Genomic DNA, 19,054 nt, shown 5'->3' on the forward strand with positions numbered 1-19,054 from the left:
TGCCTCTGCTGATGATTCTTAAATGTCTAATTGGGCACACCTGGAACATAACATAAACGCTTGCTGGGAGCAGACCAGTGGTCCATCTAGTCTAGCATGCTGTCTCATGCCAAAGCCAACCTGTTGACCTTCAGAGCCAAACAAGCAGGCCATAGGGGCCAAGGCTGTCCACTGTTGCTGCTTCCCAAAACACTTGTTCAAAGGCTGCTTTCACACATGTTGGGTATCAGACTTTGACAATCTGGATTGCCTTGTTTGGAAAATCTAGTTGCAAAGGATTGGTAAAGTGCCTTGAAGGCACATTATTCAACATGTGAAAATAGCTAGAGATTTGCTGCTTTTGTAGATAGGAACTTCCTTCAGTCACCATGGCCAGGTTAGACATTGCTGGATCTCACCTTCATGACTCTGCCTAACCTTTTAAAGACATCTGTGGTCAAGGCCTCTCCTGACAGTGAATTCCATAATTTAGTAAGTAAAGAAATACTTCCTGTAGCCTTTCACAAAAATATTTGCCAGCAACATTTGGCTCCTTGAAGTTCCCAAATACCAATTAGGTCCTTTAGTCTGCTACCTGCTGGTTGTCCCCTCACAGGCGGGTAGCCCACCTGGCATGGGCTGGAGCTTGGGCCCCCTCGGAAATGGGGTCCTGAGGAGATGAGGGGAACCCCTCACTGGAGATCTTCAAGAGGCTTGCCTGTCTGCCAGGGTTTTAATGGTGTATGAACAGGCATCTCCTCCCCCCTCTTTTTTTTCCTTTTTTTTGGGGGGGGAGGAAGGAAGGTATTCAAGGTTTTTTATTCTAGTAGGTTTCAATTTGTAGTATTTACACTTTTGTAACCTGCCTTGAGCTAAAAGGAAGGGTATGGTATCGGTGTTTTAATAAATACAGTGGAAAAGCTGACTGAACTGTTGTTAATCTGGGGGACACCACTGTAGCCTCTCCTGGTACTCTGATTAGAACTGGAGAATTTCCAAGGACAGAATGGGGGGGGGGGGGGAATTGGACATAAGAAAGCAGAGACTCCTCGGAGCAGGGTTTCAGATATCACAGAACAAGAGGATTTCCTCTCATTTGCTTCTGGTATAAAAACTGAATACAAGCATATTCCATTTTGGCCAGCATTCTGTTTCTAAGTGCCAAGCAAATGTTTTTAGCAAGTTCACAAGTCGTCTATGATGGCTCTCATTGTTTACAACTGGTATCTGAGGTATACTGTCTTTGAACATGGAGGTTCTATTTAATATGCCCAATAGACACTGGCAGATTTCTCCTCACTGTGCATAGGTCTCATGCTCTTTAGACCTAACTACAATACAGGGGGTCCTTCAGCTGGGTACTTCATCTCTTGGAAGCTTAGCACGGTCATCCCTGCCCAGTGCTTGGATGAGAGTTCACCAAGGAATACCAATGTCATGATCCTGAGGCAGGCCTTGGCAAACTACCTCCGAACCTCTTTTGCCTTAAAGACACGACTGGATCACCCTAAATTCATTTACCAAGCTAGTGGGCATCTCCTATCTGTAAATCAAGACAGGCAGAGATCTAAAGAGTCATACTATTTTTGCATCAGTTTCTACAGTGTTTTGCATCAGTTTCTACAGTGGAAGCTGCCCCTGTTGGGTCTCAGCCCTTGTGAAAACGTCACAGGAGGGGGGGGAGGCAAACCAACGCCCTGAGTCTCTCCCCTGAAGGGGTGGAGAAAAGAAGGGAGGACTTCTTTACCCGGCTGCAATCGATGCCCAGCCAGCCTCCCTCTGGGCTGGTGGCCGCTTGTTCCTCTTGCGGGAGCATCCTCCGCCCACCTATGGCTTTGCTGAGCAGTTCTGCGCGGGGATTAGCGGCGGTGGCAGCAGCGGCTCCTTCTCCGCTCCGCCTGCCTGCCTTCATGTTTAAATCATAAGCCGTGACGCAGCGCTGTCAGGCGCAGGGAAGGCCCCGAGGGCAGCTGGCATCCGCGGAGGCAGGTAAGCAGGGCCCCGGCGCAGCTCCCCCTGCCTGGGAGAGGCTCCCTCGGCATCCCGAGCGCGGGCAGCACAGCCCATTCCGGCAGGGCAGGGCAGAGTGCCACGCAAGCGCCCGGCCCGGAGCCAGAGGCAGGCAGGTGCCCAGCGAAGCCCTCCCTGCTGGTGGGAAACGGCCTCTCCTACGCCCGGGCGCTGATGTGCCCGGCAGAGACCTCAGCCTCCGGGGCCGCGAGGGAGCTGTCCAAGGTGGGGCATGTGCTGATCCTGCCACCCTTCCTAGCCACGGCGGCGGCCACTCTCCCCTTCCGGGCTTCAGGTAAGCCAGGCTCGCGGCCCTCGGGAGAGAGAGACACCTGCACTGGAGGGAAACGGACACCCGGGGTGTATTTTGAGTAGCCTGTGGACGAGGTGTGCGTGTGAGCATGTGCAGGATTCTTTTCCTTCAGCGGAAGGGCTGTCTGTAGCCAAGTCTACTCTGCACATTGGGGGGGCAGGGGATAAGGTTGCCAGCTCCGGAGAGATGGGGGGGGGAGCCCGCAGAGAAAAGGGCTTGGGGAGTAGAGGGGCTTCAATGAGGTGCCACCTTCCAAAGTGGCCATTTTCTCCAGGTAAACTGGTCTCTGGAGTGTAGTCGTAACCCCAGGAGATCTACCAGGGGGAAAGGTCCGACATCTGGATGGCTTTCTACCCCATCATGCCAGAGGCAGGCAACCTAGTGGCACCCACCCCCAGCTAGTAAACATGGGGATTTTGCCATCTTTCCCCTTCTCCCTGCTTCCAACTCACCTGGATCAGAGTTGTCTCACCTGAGAACACCCTCCCATGATTCCTTCTCCACTTTCCAGTATTTTCTCCAATGTACATGTGGGGGGGGGGACCTCTCTTCAAAGCCAGCTTTCCACATATTTAAGGCAGGGAAGTGGGAAAGATTGCAGCAAAGGTCAAGATTCTGCACTTGGGCAGTGATTTAAGATTAGATAGTCCAAAAAGCAATTAATTCCAATAACGTTTCAGTGCTCCATAATAGCCAGTCAGGTGTCCTAAAACAGAAGACCTGTCCTGCCCCTCCCCCAGTGATCCCCCTGCCCTTTTTCTTTCTCCCTGACATCCCCAGCAGACCAGACTACAAAAGTTGAAGGCACAACAGAGAACAGTTGGGTGTAGGCAGCTGCTGATCCTACCCACCTGGCTTGTGTCCTTAACTTTCTGACACCCAAGCGCAACTCCTACCTCTTCTTCAGGTTTCGGTGGGATGAGGATCATTCATATGTGATCCCTTAGAACAGGGGTAGTCAACCTGTGTTCCTCCAGATGTTCATGGACTACAATTCCCATGAGCCCCTGCCAGCGTTTGCTGGCAGGGGCTCTTGGGAATTGTAGTCCATGAACATCTGGAGGAACACAGGTTGACTACCCCTGCCTTAGAATTCTCCTTCTACAAGCTTCACTTCCCCTCATCACCCAGGTGTTTAGAAATTAATTTCCAGAAACGGATAGCAGTGAGTTTGACTTTAGTACTTAGGCATGTTAATACATACCCGGGAATACTGAAGGAAAAATCCCAAGGAGATCTACTCTACCGTAGGTCCTATTTGATTCAGTGGCCCTTCCTCCCAGGAAAATATTCTTCAAGTTCCAGCCAGAGATGCCATGTAGCGGCAAGCTGTTTGTGAAGCAGAACGTGCTTCTAGAAATGTTCTGAACAAATCATTTTTATTTTAAAAAGATCATTTAGATGTGCAGGACAGGGCAGGCCATTGAAAAGGACATTATTAGAGCATATAACAATTCAAAAAGAGAAATGAGTGGTACAGACTGTGGGGAGACATTTATGTCAGAGAAACCCTAGGAAGGTAAAGGTATCCCCTGTGCAAGCACTGAGTCATGTCTGACCCTTGGGGTGACGCCCTCTAGCGTTTTCTTGGCAGATTCAATACAGGGTGGTTTGCCAGTGCCTTCCCCAGTCATTACTGTTTTACCCCCCAGCAAGCTGGGTACTCATTTTACCGACCTCGGAAGGATGGAAGGCTGAGTCAACCTTGAGCCGGCTGCTGGGATCGAACTCCCAGCCTCATGGTCAGTGCTTCAGACAGCATGTCGGCTACGTTACCACCCTGCGCCACAAGAGGCTTATTACCCTAGGAAAGGGAATATCAAAAGCACAGGCAGGCAACTGTTCTTATTTCCCAGCATTGGAAGGTATGTGGGAGAGCTATTGTTCAGTCACAAGGGTCTGCAACATATGGCTCAGAGAACAAATGTGGCTCAAATAAGGCTCTTTACAACAAGATGTATTGGGGAGGGGCAGTTGAGATGCTAGAATAGCTACTATGTGAAGCAAATGGCAGGAAAGGATATTTAAGGGACTAAACTGCATCTTAAAGAGCCTCTTGTGGCACAGAGTGGTGGCATGGTGTCTGAAGCTGTCTGCCCATGAGGCTGGGAGTTTGATCCCAGCAGCTGGCTCAAGGTCGGTAAAATGATTACCCAGCTTGCTGGGGGGTAAATGGTAATGACTGGGGAAGGGAATAGCAAACCACCCCGTATTGAGTCTGCCAAGAAGATGCTGGAGGGCATCACCCCAAGGGTCAGACATGACTCGGTGCTTGCACAGGGGATACCTTTACCTTTACCTTTAAACTGCACCTTAGAGATGCTTTATGAACAGGAAATGTCAGAGAAGAACAGTGGCAAGATTTGTGCCATTGCACAAAAACGGTTGCTCAGGGCATTCCTGTGTATATTTATTCCCCACTAGAAGACCTCATGTGTGTCATTTCCTTAATAAAGAATTTGCAGCAACTAAGAACTGCACCGCAGATCCTTTGTGGATCAACATGTCAAATATCAGTAATGTTGTGTTGTTGTTGTTGTTGTTTTTCAGTTTAGCACTATGACTTGACACTAATCGGCCTTACCCACTGGGTCCCAGTAAGAGTTGAGCTGAGGCTCTTGCAATTTCTATTTTCTAATGTTATTGTTATGATCATGTTAAGGTATTATTGTTATTATGTTATTGCTGTTATCATCTGTTACCATATGTTATCTGTATCTTTTCCTGTGTCCTGTAATCCGCCCTGAGCCCTCGAGAAGGGCGGTATATAAATATAATAATAAATAAATAAAACAAGCCATAAATCTAACTATTCTCATCTTTGATAGACTTTCAAGCGGAAGACTAAGGTGAGAGTGTTCCACCTTCTTACTGCTGGGGCGGAAGGGCAGGCCCCCCCCACCATTGCTACCAAGATGGTCAGCCGATTGCCTCGCTCTGCGGAACTTACCCGCTTCTGCCAGAAGCTGAATCGAGTGAAGACGCTGGAGGATGACATGATGGAGACGGCCTTCAACCGATGCCTGACCACTTTTGACCTGACACTGCTAGGCGTTGGGGGTATGGTGGGCTCTGGCCTGTACGTGCTCACTGGCACGGTCGCCAAGGATATTGCAGGGCCTGCCATCATCATATCCTTCATCATTGCTGCCTTCGCCTCCCTGCTTGCTGCTCTCTGTTACGCCGAGTTCGGTGCCCACGTGCCCAAGACCGGCTCTGCATACATGTTCACCTACATCTCTGTGGGTGAGATTTGGGCCTTCCTGATTGGCTGGAATGTCATTCTCGAGTACATGATAGGCGGAGCCGCCGTCGCCCGAGCGTGGAGCGGCTACCTGGACTCCATCTTCGATCACAAAATCAAGAACTTCACCGAGACCCATGTTGGCACCTGGAGCGTCCCGTTCCTGGCACATTACCCAGACTTCTTGGCATCGGGCATCCTGCTCATCGCAACAGCCTTCATCTCCTTTGGGGCTCGAGTCTCGTCCTGGCTCAACCACGTCTTCTCCGCTATCAGTATGGGAGTCATCCTCTTCATCATTGTGATGGGATTCATTCTGGCTAAGCCCCAAAACTGGGGCCCAGCTGAAGGGGGGTTTGCCCCCTATGGCATCTCAGGCATCATGGGTGGGACTGCCACATGCTTTTACGCCTTTGTGGGCTTTGACGTTATCGCTGCGTCGAGCGAGGAGGCCAGGAACCCTCAGAAAGCTGTTCCCAGGGCTATTGCCATCTCACTGGGCCTTGCCACTGGGGCCTACATCCTCGTCTCCACGGTCTTGACACTGATGGTGCCTTGGAAATCCTTGGACCCTGAATCTGCCCTAGCGGATGCCTTTTTCCAAAGGGGTTACTCTTGGGCTGGCTTCATTGTGGCTGTTGGGTCCATTTGTGGTGAGTATGGGCTAAGGTTCAGGGTTTGGGCTTTCCCTCAGTCTATTTTAGCTTCTCATCACCTGCACTGCCACCTGAAGCCTGAAACTCCCTTCTCTTATGGCCCTCCTGGCAGCTATGGGCTGTTCTTCCTCTCCTCTTCCTCATTCATTGTAGAATAGACAGAACGGAGGCCGTCACCTTTTTTGTTTACACATTACAAAAGCCTTTGACCTAGCTGTTGTTTTGCCAGCCAATGGCTGCTCAGCCCAAGGACTGCACAGGGACTTCTGCAAGGGAGAGGGTGCAGGACTTCTCTGGGTGGTCTGTTCCAGAAAGCAGCCCTAATGTTCCGTCAGAGTACTGTACAGTTTGTCCCTCTTCGTCTCAGGCAGCTTGGAAGAGGGAAGGGTTGAGTGGGTGGTCCTTTTGAACATGCGTCTTTCCTGTTTCTTTCCAGCAATGAACACGGTTCTCCTCAGCAACCTCTTCTCTCTGCCGCGGATTGTCTATGCCATGGCAGAGGACGGGCTCTTCTTCCAGGTGTTTTCACGTGTACACCCACACACCCAGGTCCCCGTGGTAGCCATTGTGGTGTTTGGCATCCTCATGTCCGTTCTGGCCCTCATCTTTGACTTGGAGGCCCTGGTCCAGTTCCTCTCCATTGGCACCCTCTTGGCCTACACCTTTGTAGCAGCCAGCGTCATCGTCCTGCGCTTCCAACGGGGAAAGTCCCAGGCTTCAAACTCGCCTTCGGAGAGCGGGAATGCTCCACCAACATCTGCAGAGACCATTGGGGCCAGTGAACCAAAAGAGTATGAATCTTTCTCTGACAAGCTGAATTTGGTGGGCAAGGAGAAGGCCCAAAGCCAGCGGGAACCAGGACAGCTCAAGGCCGCCTTTGATCCTTACTTGGATTTCCTCAGTGATTTCTACCCTGGAGAAGTGGTCACAGTGGCTGTTATCATCCTCATGGTGTCTGCCCTCTGCTTGTGTTCCATCCTGGTGTTTGGGAAGAACCAGCTCCACCTGCCCCCTTGGAGCTACAACCTGCTGATCACACTGTTCGTCCTGGCCTTTGTCTTCAGCTTGGCTCTCATCGGGGTTCACGAGCAGCAAAAGAAAAAACAGACATTCCAGGTAACTGGGGGCCAAAGCCTGAGAAGGGATTTGCAAGGTCTCTGATCCCCTAAATACTTTGCAGGGGCCCCTCTTTTCATTCTCTTGTCCTACTGAGACAGTAAATTCAAGCCACCACTGCAGGAAATAAGTGCTTTTGTCACGCAGTCTGTTTCCGATAGGGCAGGCACAGGACTGCTTTGTCCTAAGCTCTGTTTGAGTGTAAATTATCACTTCATGGTTTTTCTGGAACTTGGCCACAGGAAACAGTGAGCTGCTATGTTCATTAGTAGACAAGCAGCGAATGGGATGCTGTTTTTCGAGTCTGCAGAGCAACCTCACTTCCCTTGAGAGAAACAGCATGCCCTTGGAAAGCCTGATCCCTCACTAATTCCTTGCCACAAATTCCTTTCTTCATTGGTTGTGTTCCAGCTGTTCAACTTTTTCCTTCAGCAAATGAGATATGTTCCTTATTGCAGTGGGGGGTACACCACAGACACCACTTGGGGAAATGCTCATGTTGCATTTCCAGAGAAAGTGTTTAGACGAGCAACTGGGGGCCTCCGTCTTCTTTCAGCCCAACCCTGCTGAAAATCCCATGAACTGATACAGCTGGTCCATCTCACCTTGGTCTCCTCTCTCCCTCTTTAGCTACCCCTGGTGCCCTTGACTCCAGCCCTGAGCATCCTCCTCAACATCTATCTCATGCTGAAGCTCAACTACATGACTTGGCTACGCTTCTCTGTCTGGCTGATTGCAGGTGAGTTGGGGACCAGCTGCTGTACCTCTACTATTTCCCCGCCCCTCTGGAAAAGAAGGAAGAGTGCAGAGGCAGCCCACCCAATGCAATGCGAACCAGTTTCTTTTCATTCCTCTCTTCTGCTGTGAACAAGAATATTGAAATGAAGTTGGTCATGTTCTCAGTAGTAGAGCTTGAGGAGCAATTTCTAAATTGGATGAATTTTCACATGCAATAACTTAATTTTTAATCTCAAAATATCTCTGCGAGATGGCTTGCCAACAGTGGTGGGTAAGAAATCCAATAATAAATTAATTAAATAAATAAATAAACATAGGGTTGCCAGTTCTGAGTTGGGAAATACCTAGAGACTTTGAGGGTGGAGCCAGGAGTGGGCAGGATTTGAGATGGAGCCATTTTCTCCAGGGGAACTGATAGGTGAGCTATAATCCCAGAGGATCCTCACCTGTGGACAGGAAAAGAAGTTAGAACTTAGTTTAGTTTCCATTGCAAATAGCATAAGGTCTGCAGGAGATAACCTTGGCCAAGATATTCCAATTCCTTTCACATCTTTTATATCTTAAGACTGATGCCCGGAATATGGCGAGCAATTTTTAAAGTTATTAGTATACCGCCATCTTGTATTTGTATTTTACATTGTTTTATTGGGAGTACTTTTAATTGATACTGTTTTTTGTTTTGTGAACGGCCGCAAGCCAGTTTCTAGAAATGGATGGATGGATGGATGGACGGACGGACGGGCAGATAAAAAATAATTCATTCATTCATTCATTCATTCATTCATTCATTCATTCATTCATTCATTCATTCATTCATTCATTCATGTCCTTGGAATTCCCATGATCATCCTGAAATTTGTGGCCAATTCTGAGATTCCTGATTTGTTATGCCTACCACATATACACAGACAGAGGGTTTTGTGGATCCTTTTATTATGAAAGAGGCATGGTAAGAGTCACCCAAATGATTTGTTTGGTTTGGATCAGCGTCATATGGAGAGAGGCCCAGATGGCTCTTGGTAGCCCTGCTTGACGCACTTTCCACCACCTGTATAGTGACGTATAGCATATTGTTCAGGTAGCCTTTAAGGTGACAAGCTACAGAGGCTGTCCTTTGCTGCTGGAGCTCAGGCTTGGGGGTGGGGGGAGGCTGCCATTTAATCACTAGGGCAGCATGCTTTTTTCCCTTATGCTCACTGAGTGTAATTGTCTCGGCCTGTCTGGGACTTGAGTCAATGATTAACAAGCACTTCCTGGTCAACTAGGTGGTTTACCTTTGTCTTTAGTTTAAGCTGACCTGCTGCTCTTCCTGCTTCCTTCTAGCGACTGGATCCCTATGGTGCTGTATTATATATGTTATATTTGCCACACTACTCAGCTTGTAGCTATGGGGGCAGGTAGGGGTATTGCCCCTGAGAAATATGTCCCCCAATGTCCAGATTTCATAAAAGAAAAGCCTACAGCCCTTTCATGGTGATACCCGTGGAAATGTGCAACTTGTCTTTAGCAGTTGCCTTGCAAAGGACAAAGAAAGGAAGCTGAAAGAGAGCCAGACAGTTAACCCATTCGTCTCTCTCTTGTTGCATAACCTTTTCTCCTCTGCTCCTTTTTCCTTGTTAGTTTGTTCGTTTCTCCCCCTTAACATTAGCAAGGGCAAGAAGACAAAAAATCTTACACTCTTTGTGGGGAGCTTCCCTGTCTGCATTTAGAAAATGGCTCGAGGAGCAAATTGGGCAGAGGGATTTAAATGGCAGTGTTTGGAAGCACTCAGTTAGCTGGCTGATTGGTTGTTGTTTTCCATCATAGCTTGAAAGTCACCTTGCAGTGGCTGGCTTGTATGAAGGACTATTCTCAAAGCAGAAAAATGTGGCAGGAGGTCTGATGCAATAGCCAAAAAGCAGAAGCTTTTGAGTTCTGCTTACTGAAAAACTCTATAGTATTTGAAAGTATGCTCACTGGTTTATGCCATTTTCATTGGTCCTAATAAAAGGTATTGCATGGCTTTTTCTTTCTTTCATTCATTCTTTTTGGCACAGGAATGTATGCAACTGAGCATGTGCTCTTTATTCACATCTGCCAATTCACCTGCTTGCCTCCCTCAACATGTAAAGCCAGGTTTAAACTACTGAAGAGGGTATTCAATGCTCAGGCAGGCAGAGCAGATGGAAAGGAAGATCATAGCTGATTTTCTCAAAGGTGCAAGACTGCAAACAGGCATGTGCAGAGTGGTTTTCCCCTTCACTACACTGTAACCACGATTTGGCATTTGGTGGGTGAGATTCCAGAATAACGGATGTGACTTGCAGTCAGTGGCACTGGCCAGGTTTGTACCCCATTCTAGCCCTTGCTCACCGCTCTCTTTCTACTACCGTGCCTTTCCCAGCCCCATTTTGAGCACCACTGCAGGGATCCCACCAGCAGCTTCTCTTAGGTGAAGAATTTTGAGACATGGCTAGTGCTGGCAAAGAGCTTGTTGCAGGGCTATAGGAACTCTCCCTTCACTGGGTGTATGACGGGAATTCCATGTCATTATCTTACTTGGTGTGGGTCTTGTCATTGGTCCTCTTGGCCTTCTCATAGTTCTACACAAGGTGAAGGTCCTGAGAAAACACTGCAGCATTTTCTGTACTCAATTAGTAGTGTTGTATTAGCCTTGCTATCTTCCCTCTTTCCTTTCCCTACCAGGTTTTTTTTTCAGAATTATGCATCTCCAGCATTATAGTCCTGCCTCCAGCTGCTTAGATGCCTATTATATACCATAGAGCTGAATGAAAATTTGTTATTGTCAGTAATGAGGTAGTGATCATACATCTGCAAATGACAGAAGGAATTCCTCTTTTGCAGAATATTAATCTGTGGTTGTTCTAGAATCTAGAGCCTCAAGTAGTGTTACCTGTCTCAAGGTGGGGCCTGGAGTTATCCTGAAATTACAGCTGATCTCCAGACTGCAGAGATCAGGTCCCCTGAAGAAAATGGGGACTCAGAAATCCTAGAGTGGCTACAGAGGGTTAATGTTTTGTGGATTTCTGTTCCTCCTATGGCCTGCTGTTAGGACCTGATTCTTACCTACAAAGACATTCAAGGCAAAAGGCTGTTTGGAAATTGAAAGAGGGATTGGACGGCTGTTGGCTGGTGTCTTCCTATGACTCTTCAGAATTAACTCTGAAAGAAAACTGAAGGGGATTTGAGAGGGGTCATATTGAGGGGATGTTTTTGAATGGAACAAAACTGGATAGCAGCCAGTTATATCAGCACAGATATTTAGGACACATTAACACGTGTAACTGCCTTATACTGAATCAGGCCATTGGCCCATCATGGACAGTCTTGTCTAGTCAGTCTAATAGCGGCTCTCCAGGGTCTCAAGCAGAAAACGGTCTTTCACACCACCTACTGACAGATCCTTCGAAATGGAGATGTCGGTGATTGATCCTGGGATTTTATGCATGCCAAGTGGAGTCTGTTCCAGTGTGCTACAGCTCCTCCCAAAGGGTGCAGGGAGTCAGTCATATGAGATCGGGAATATATGTTTAAAAGTAGAGTTTTGGTGGGAGGAAATTATCTCATGGCTATGGGAGATGTAAGCTGTTTGGTCCAGATGTGACATCACAGGAAGTATTATTACTAATATAATATGTCCCTTCCACAAACTCCATCCTCCCCAAAACTCCAAGAATTTGATGCTAACTCTACCCCAAGGAGCAATTGGACACCTGGAAAACCAAGTAATTTGGATCCAAGTAAATTCAAAATAATGATTTGTAATAATATTCAACATACAGAGTTTTCTTTTCTGATTCAGACTAATTTATTACCCTCCCCCTGCAATCTTCATGCTCTTCAGCATCAATGATCCAGTTATGGGCCTGCAGAAAGCGATCATGGCATGCTTTTGACCTAAGGTGATACGTTTGGGTTTGCATTTACTCTTGCTGTTCCTCTTTGCCCTAGGCTTGCTGGTCTACTTTGGTTATGGCATCTGGCACAGCAAAGAGAACCTGCGGGAGGCCCAGGGGCATGTCATCAGTGCCCGCTACGTGGTCTTCCCCAGCAGCAGCCTCGAAGAGACCGTCCAGACGGTTCAGCCCAGCACGCAGCCATCTCAAGGGTTGGATGAAACAGCAGATGGAGAAGAAGAAGAAGCAGAAGCAAAGAGATGATTGGGAAATCCTAACAAATAGAGACTTTCCCCCTATCCCCTGCCCAGCCCAACCCTACCTTTGCTCTGTGGAGAAAACAGCCCTCTTCCAACCCAGCCAGGAAGTCTTTGGGAGTGGCCGGTTACTCCCAGTGAAGCAGAAAGACATGGTTTTAAGTTTCTTGCTTGTGCTACCTTTCTCCTTGCAAGATGCCTGCCCATTCTGTTCTGTGATCCAGCTTGGAGTTGGGCTTCTATCAGTTGTAGGTTTCTCCCCTTCTGTGGCCACATATCTGTGATACCTGATCCGTTCACGGCATCTTCCGCTGGGATCCTGCTCTAATGTGAAGTTAAGATATCTCCTTGTCCTTCTTGTAACAAGGATTTGGTCAACAATGGAGGAAAGTGACCTGTTTAGATCATCCAGATTGTGGTTGCAGGCAGAGACCTGTCAAGTACTTGATACCGAGGCAGGCTGACTGGGCTTTTCCTTGCAGAACAGAGCTGAGATGACAACTAGGCAAGAACCTTTTCTAAGCTGGGTGTTCCTTTTTCTGTCCTCCACAAATACCGCCTGTGGTCAGCAGAAATGGCAAATCTGGGTGGCAAAAGGAACTACGCATTTTCAGATTCTTTTGAGTTTCTCTTGGGTAATGTTTGCATGTAGCTTCAGTTACAGCCAATGCAGGTTTTATCATCACATTAGCCACAGCAGCTGCTCCAAAGGCACCATTCCTATCACATGCAAATTGCCCATTATTGTAGACTCTAAAGACCATTTCCGCACTGGGAACTTTGCTGCCCAGCTCTCATGTGGGAGCACAAATCTGAGGCGGACAAATTGCATTGGGTAAAATGCTCCCCCGTACAGGAGCAGGAAGAGGTGGGGCAACCTGCCTCAACTCAAACTCCAGCCTGCAGCCCAGCATAAAGCCTCCAGTGTGGAAATGGTCTGGAAGGCTTGGGGCCGACAAAGAAGAGCTGTCCAGGAGCTTACAGTCGGGGATACCCAAGCAGAGGGAGTGCCATTCCAATGAAGGGTTCAGACCTCCACAACCCTTTCCTGTGCCTGTCCTGCTAAAGTGAAGTTGTGCTTTCCAGAGTATGACATACAGTTCCTATTCATTTAAATGGGGCCTTTCTAGTGGTTTGTTGTTGTTATGTGCGAAGTCGTGTCCGACCCATCGCGACCCCATGGACAATGATCCTCCAGGCCTTCCTGTCCTCTACCATTCCCCGGAGTCCATTTAAGTTTGCACCTACTGCTTCAGTGACTCCATCCATCCACCTCATTCTCTGTCGTCCCCTTCTTCTTTTGCCCTCGATCTCTCCCAGCATTAGGCTCTTCTCCAGGGAGTCCTTCCTTCTCATGAGGTGGCCAAAATATTTGAGTTTCATCTTCAGGATCTGGCCTTCTAAAGAGCAGTCAGGGCTGATCTCCTCTAGGACTGACTGGTTTGTTCGCCTTGCAGTCCAAGGGACTCGCAAGAGTCTTCTCCAGCACCAGAGTTCAAAAGCCTCAATTCTTTGACGCTCGGCCTTCCTTATGGTCCAACTTTCGCAGCCATACATTGCAACTGGGAAGACCATAGCCTTGACTAAACGCACTTTTGTTGGCAGGGTGATGTCTCTGCTTTTTAGGATGCTGTCTAGATTTGCCATAGCTTTCCTCCCCAGGAGCAAGCGTCTTTTAATTTCTTTGCTGCAGTCCCCATCTGCAGTGATCTTGGAGCCCAGGAAAATAAAATCTGTCACTATCTCCATTTCTTCCCCTTCTATTTGCCAGGAATTGAGAGGGCCGGATGCCATGATCTTTGTTTTCTTGATGTTGAGTTTCAAGCCAACTTTGGCACTCTCCTCCTTCACCCGCATCAACAGGCTCTTTAGTTCCTCTTCACTTTCTGCCATTAGAGTGGAATCATCTGCATATCTGAGGTTGTTGATATTTCTCCCTGCAATCTTGATCCCAATTTGTGACTCCTCTAATCCCGCATTTCTCATGATGTGCTCTGCATACAAGTTAAATAGGCAAGGTGACAGTATACAGCCTTGCCGAACTCCTTTCTCAATTTTGAACCAGTCAGTGATTCCATGTTCAGTTCTCACTGTTGCTTCTTGACCTGCATATAAATTTCTCAAGAGACAAATAAGATGCTCTGGTATTCCCATCTCTTTAAGAACTTGCCACAATTTGTTGTGCTCCACACAATCAAAGGCTTTAGCATAGTCAATGAAGCAGAAGTAGACGTTCTTCTGGTACTCCCTAGCTTTCTCCATGATCCAGCGTATGTTGGCAATTTGATCTCTAGTTCCTCTGCCTCTTCGAAATCCTGCCTGTACTTCTGGAAGTTCTCGGTCCACATATTGCTGGAGCCTAGCTTGTAGGATTTTGAGCATAACTTTGCTAGCATGAGAAATTAGTGCGATGGTGCGGTAGTTTGAACATTCTTTGGCATTGCCCTTCTTTGGGATTGGAATGTAAACTGACCTTTTCCAATCCTGTGGCCATTGTTGAGTTTTCCAAATTTGCTGGCATATTGAGTGTAGCACTTTTATTGCATCGTCCTTTAAGATTTTGAATAGTTCAACTGGAATGCTGTCACTACCACTAGCTTTATTGTTGCTCAGACTTCCTAAGGCCCATTTGACTTCACATTCCAGGATGTCTGGCTCCAGGTCAGTAACTACCCCATTGTGGTCATCAGGGATGTTAAGCTCGCTCTTGTATAGTTCTTCTGTATAATTTTGCCACCTTTGTTTGATCTCTTCTGCTTCTGTGAGGTCCCTACCATTTTGGTCCCTTATCATACCCATCTTTGCATGAAACGTTCTCTTCATATCTCCAATTTTCTTGAAAAGATCTCTGGTCCTCCCCATTCTATTGTTTTCTTCTATTTGTTTGCACTGTTCATTTAAGAAGGCATTCTTATCTCTTCTAGCTTTTCTCTGGAATTCTGCATTCAATTGAGTGTATCTTTCTCTTTCTCCCTTGCCTTTCACTTCCCTTCTCTCCTTAGCTATTTGTAAAGCTTCCTCAGACAGCCATTTTGATTTCTTGCATTTCTTTTTCTTTGGGATGGTTTTAGTTGCTACCTCTTGTACAATGTTGCGAACCTCCGTCCATAATTCTTCAGGCACTCTGTCTATCAGATCTAATTCCTTAAATCTATTTGTCACCTCCACTGTGTATTCGTCAGGGATATGATTTAGTTCATACCTGAGTGGCCTAGTGCTTTTCCCTACTTTCTTCAATTTAAGCCTAAATTTTGCAACAAGAAGCTCATGATCTGAACCACAATCAGCTCCTGGTCTTGTTTTTATTGACTGGATAGAACTTTTCCATCTTTGGCTGCAGAGCACATAGTCAATCTGATTTCTGTGTTGACCGTCTGGTGATGTCCATGTGTAGAGTCGTCTCTTGGGTTGCTGGAAAAGAGTGTTTGCTATGACCATTGTATTCTCTTGACAAAATTCTACCAGCCTGTGCCCTGCTTCATTTTGTACTCCAAGGCCAAACTTGCCTGTTATCCCGGTTGTCTTTTGGCTTCCTACTTTAGCATTCCAATCCCCCATGATGATAAGCACATCATTTTTGGGCGTTGCTTCTAGAAGGTGTTGTAGGGCTTCATAGAACTGATCAACTTCATCCTCTTCAGCAGCAGTGGTTGGGGCGTAGACCTGGATCACTGTGATGTTGAATGGTTTGCCTTGGATTCGAACTGAGATCATTCTGTCATTTTGGGGATTGTATCCCAAGACTGCTTTTCCTACTCTCTTATTGATTATGAATGCTACTCCATTTCTTCTGCGAGATTCTTGTCCACAGTAGTATACCTGATGGTCATCTGAATTAAATTCACCCATTCCTGTCCATTTTAGTTCACTGATTCCTAAAATGTCGATGTTCAGTCTTCTCATTTCTTGTTTAACCACGTCCATCTTGCCTTGATTCATGGATCTGACGTTCCAGGTTCCTATGGAATAAAAATCTTTACAGCATCGGACTGTCTTTTCGCCACCAGTTACTTCCACAACTGAGCGTCCTTTCGGCTTTAGCCCAGCCGCTTCATTCATTCTGGCGCTACTCGTACTAGCCGTCTGCTCATCCCCAGTAGCATATTGGACACCTTCCGACCTGAGGGGCTCATCTTCCAGCGTCATATCGTTATGCCTATTGGAACTGTCCATAGAGTTTTCATGGCAAAGATACTGGAGTGGTTTGCCATTGCCTTCTCCAGTGGATCACCTTTTGTCAGAGCTCTCAGCTATGACCTGTCCGTCTTGGGTGGCCCTGCACGGCATAGCTCATAGCTTCACTGAACTACGCAAGCCCCCTTGCCACAACAAGGCAGCGATCCTTGAAGGGGGCCTTTCTAGTGGATTAGGTCCTAAATCCTGAGAGGAAGGAGTGTTCCCTTTGGCTTTTCTTACTTGAGGCACTAAACCGCCCTGATGCCATTCTGCCTCCAAGGTGGATCCCTCATTTCAGAGCCACATCACAGGGGCACCACAGGCTGTTCAGATTATCTGCTCGACTCCAAATGCAACGTGCACCTTTTGCAACTCCCCCCTGTGGCTGAAGATTTAAGAGGGAAATGGCAGCAAGTGCTGCGTAGACTGGGCAAGGAATTCCAAAATCAGATGCTAGGACAAGGTTGACCACTGCCCCCATCATTTAGCATTAATTGACCAAATTTATACCTCATCTTTCTCCCCGATGGGGGCCCGAAACCCCTTACATCGTTCTTCTCCATGTTTATCCTCACAACAACCCTGTGAGGTAGGTTAGGCTGAGAGACTGTGACTGGTCCAAAGTCAGCCAGCAAGCTTCTCTGGGAGTGGGAATGTGAAACTGGGTCTCCTAGGCCCAAGTCTGGTACTCCTGCCACTACACAACTATGGCACACAACCTTTCCTGGCCCAAGAGAGACTTTCCCCCAGCACCTGCTCTTTTCTCCTCAGTGGTTAGAAACTAGTGAAGTTTACAGCTGGTAAAATGGTTCCAGATTTCATGTAACTTAGGCAAACACCAAAAGATTTACCGTTAGTGTACGTAACAGCTGCCTTCCTTCAAATCAGCCTGACTTCTATGTCTCTGCATGAATCACTGTTCTGGACTGGTCATTAAGCCGCAGGGGTAGAAGTGACAATCATCCAGTGACCGCCAATAGAAGGTCAAGAGCAAGGAGGCAAGGCCAAAGCAGCACAGCAAACAATGAGGCAGTGGGCTGCCTCATTTTGGAGAGAGGTCCAAGAAGCCTTTCTTTAAAAAAAAAAACGTATTTATTCCTTCCATAGTTTGGGAACTACTAAGATTAGAGCCTTCCAAGGAAGCAGAAAACATCAGAGATGTCTTTTAAAAAATATATAGGCTTTATACTGCCACCCTCCAGGTAACATATTACTGAGGACATTAATATCCTGAAGCAACACAGGCCATGACACCCAATTCTTCTGGCTTAGGCATTCCAAGATGGCCTCCCTTTCCTTATGTGCCTTTGTAACCACTTCTTTTCTCCGTTGCCCTCAGATGAATCTCTGCTAATGGCTGAACATTCGCACTGCAATTTACATATATTAGAGCACAATTTCCTCACACACATGCGCACACACACACAAGCACACATTACCCGTACGTCATCTTAATCACGTATAAGTCGTCTTAAAAAGCTAGCCTTTGCTAGAGAACTCACACAAGTTGCTCTCTTGTGCAGATGCGACAAATTATGCTTGGAGCACCGCTGATAAACAAGTTAAGCAGCTGCAGTGAGCAGGTATGCACCTGACCTGCATTTATCCCGACCTCGAAAGAGTTTAGTAAGGTGTATGTGGTCCTTCTGGCCTCCATTTTAATATCTGCAGATGGGCTAGGCCAAATGTGTGCAAACAACTGGCCCAAAGTGACCAAGGGAGCCACAGACCTGAGCAGGGTTCTGAATAGGAGTCCCCTCCGTTTTAACCTGACGTGACACACTGATTCTGCCGTCCGCTGTTCTCTGTCCCTGTTGCTTTGCCTTGGGCATGTTCACCTGCACAGCACGATGAGACCAAACAGCTTAAAGGGGAGGGCGGAATGGCAGGGGGTTGGCAGAAAGGTCAAGGAGCCTCCTCTGAAAATAATGAAGACCAACTGGGTTACCCACCTGCAGTGCTCTGGAGAGAGAGAAATCTTCTGTCTGCCCTCAAAGTCTGTGCTTACTTTCTTTCTCTCAAGTATGGATGTCATGTGGCTACTCTAACCTGGTTTTCAGCACACCCCCATGCAGGAAAGTATGTATTATATGCCTACCGTGGATTGCAGGAGTGATGCCCAATTCATGCACGCTGCTTCCCTTGGTGTTCAGACTACTTTATATTTGCTCACATCTGCTGCTGGGCTACAAGCAGAGAGGGCAGTTCTAACATTGGTGACAGTGTTTCCCTGCTGTACGTCACTCTGCTCTGTGCAGTGGCTCGCCCTGGCTAAGCTGATAAAGGTTTGTTCCTTCTCGACTCTGAGTTGCTGTGTTTTGTTTTCTGCACTCACCGTTTGCCTCCTGCAGGCTGCCCATGGAAAGAGCTGATTGTCGGACAAGTCAATACACCAGCAGAGCAGCAACCAAGGATCGCTTGCTCATGGGTCTCTTTACAGCTGTCATGGCAGCCATTTTGAAACTCAGCCCCTTCCCTTGGCCTCAGAATCTCTGATAGGAGCTTTCTAAAGGAGGATCCAACATGCAGATGTGGGGTTATTCCCCAATAACTTTAACGCATTTCCCAAAAGCCAGTGTTTCATTTTCTCTTTTCAAAAGAAAGACTGGTTACACATGCAGGGATATCACTTTCCATATTCCAGATAGCAGAATGAGGAAGTCCTTGAT

At 47.4% G+C, this 19,054-nt stretch overlaps 1 protein-coding gene across 2 annotated transcripts; it reads left to right on the forward strand.

Moving 5' to 3' along the window:
* The first annotated feature begins 1,701 nt into the window (after positions 1-1,701).
* SLC7A4 (solute carrier family 7 member 4) lies at positions 1,702-13,758 on the forward strand. Of its 2 annotated transcripts, none has more exons than XM_077308286.1 (5): positions 1,702-2,284; positions 5,131-6,199; positions 6,639-7,318; positions 7,949-8,057; positions 12,008-13,758. In XM_077308286.1, the coding sequence occupies exons 2-5, from the start codon at positions 5,218-5,220 to the stop codon at positions 12,214-12,216; spliced, it is 1,980 nt and encodes a 659-aa protein (XP_077164401.1). In that variant the 5' UTR covers positions 1,702-2,284; positions 5,131-5,217; the 3' UTR covers positions 12,217-13,758. The 2 variants fall into 2 exon arrangements, with proteins under 2 accessions (XP_077164401.1, XP_077164402.1); XM_077308287.1 differs by having other exon boundaries at positions 1,702-1,968.
* The last annotated feature ends 5,296 nt before the right edge of the window (positions 13,759-19,054 follow it).

This window comes from Paroedura picta, chromosome 13 (assembly GCF_049243985.1).
Source record: "Paroedura picta isolate Pp20150507F chromosome 13, Ppicta_v3.0, whole genome shotgun sequence".
In the NCBI taxonomy this organism is placed as follows: Eukaryota; Metazoa; Chordata; class Lepidosauria; order Squamata; family Gekkonidae; genus Paroedura; species Paroedura picta.

Coding starts and splice junctions, on each gene's coding strand:
- SLC7A4 (XM_077308286.1), top strand. CDS start 5,218: ATGGTCAGCCGATTGCCTCGCTCTGCGGAACTTACCCGCTTCTGCCAG. Junction 6,200..6,638: donor GGCTGTTGGGTCCATTTGTG/GTGAGTATGGGC, acceptor GTTTCTTTCCAG/CAATGAACACGGTTCTCCTC. Junction 8,058..12,007: donor CTCTGTCTGGCTGATTGCAG/GTGAGTTGGGGA, acceptor TCTTTGCCCTAG/GCTTGCTGGTCTACTTTGGT.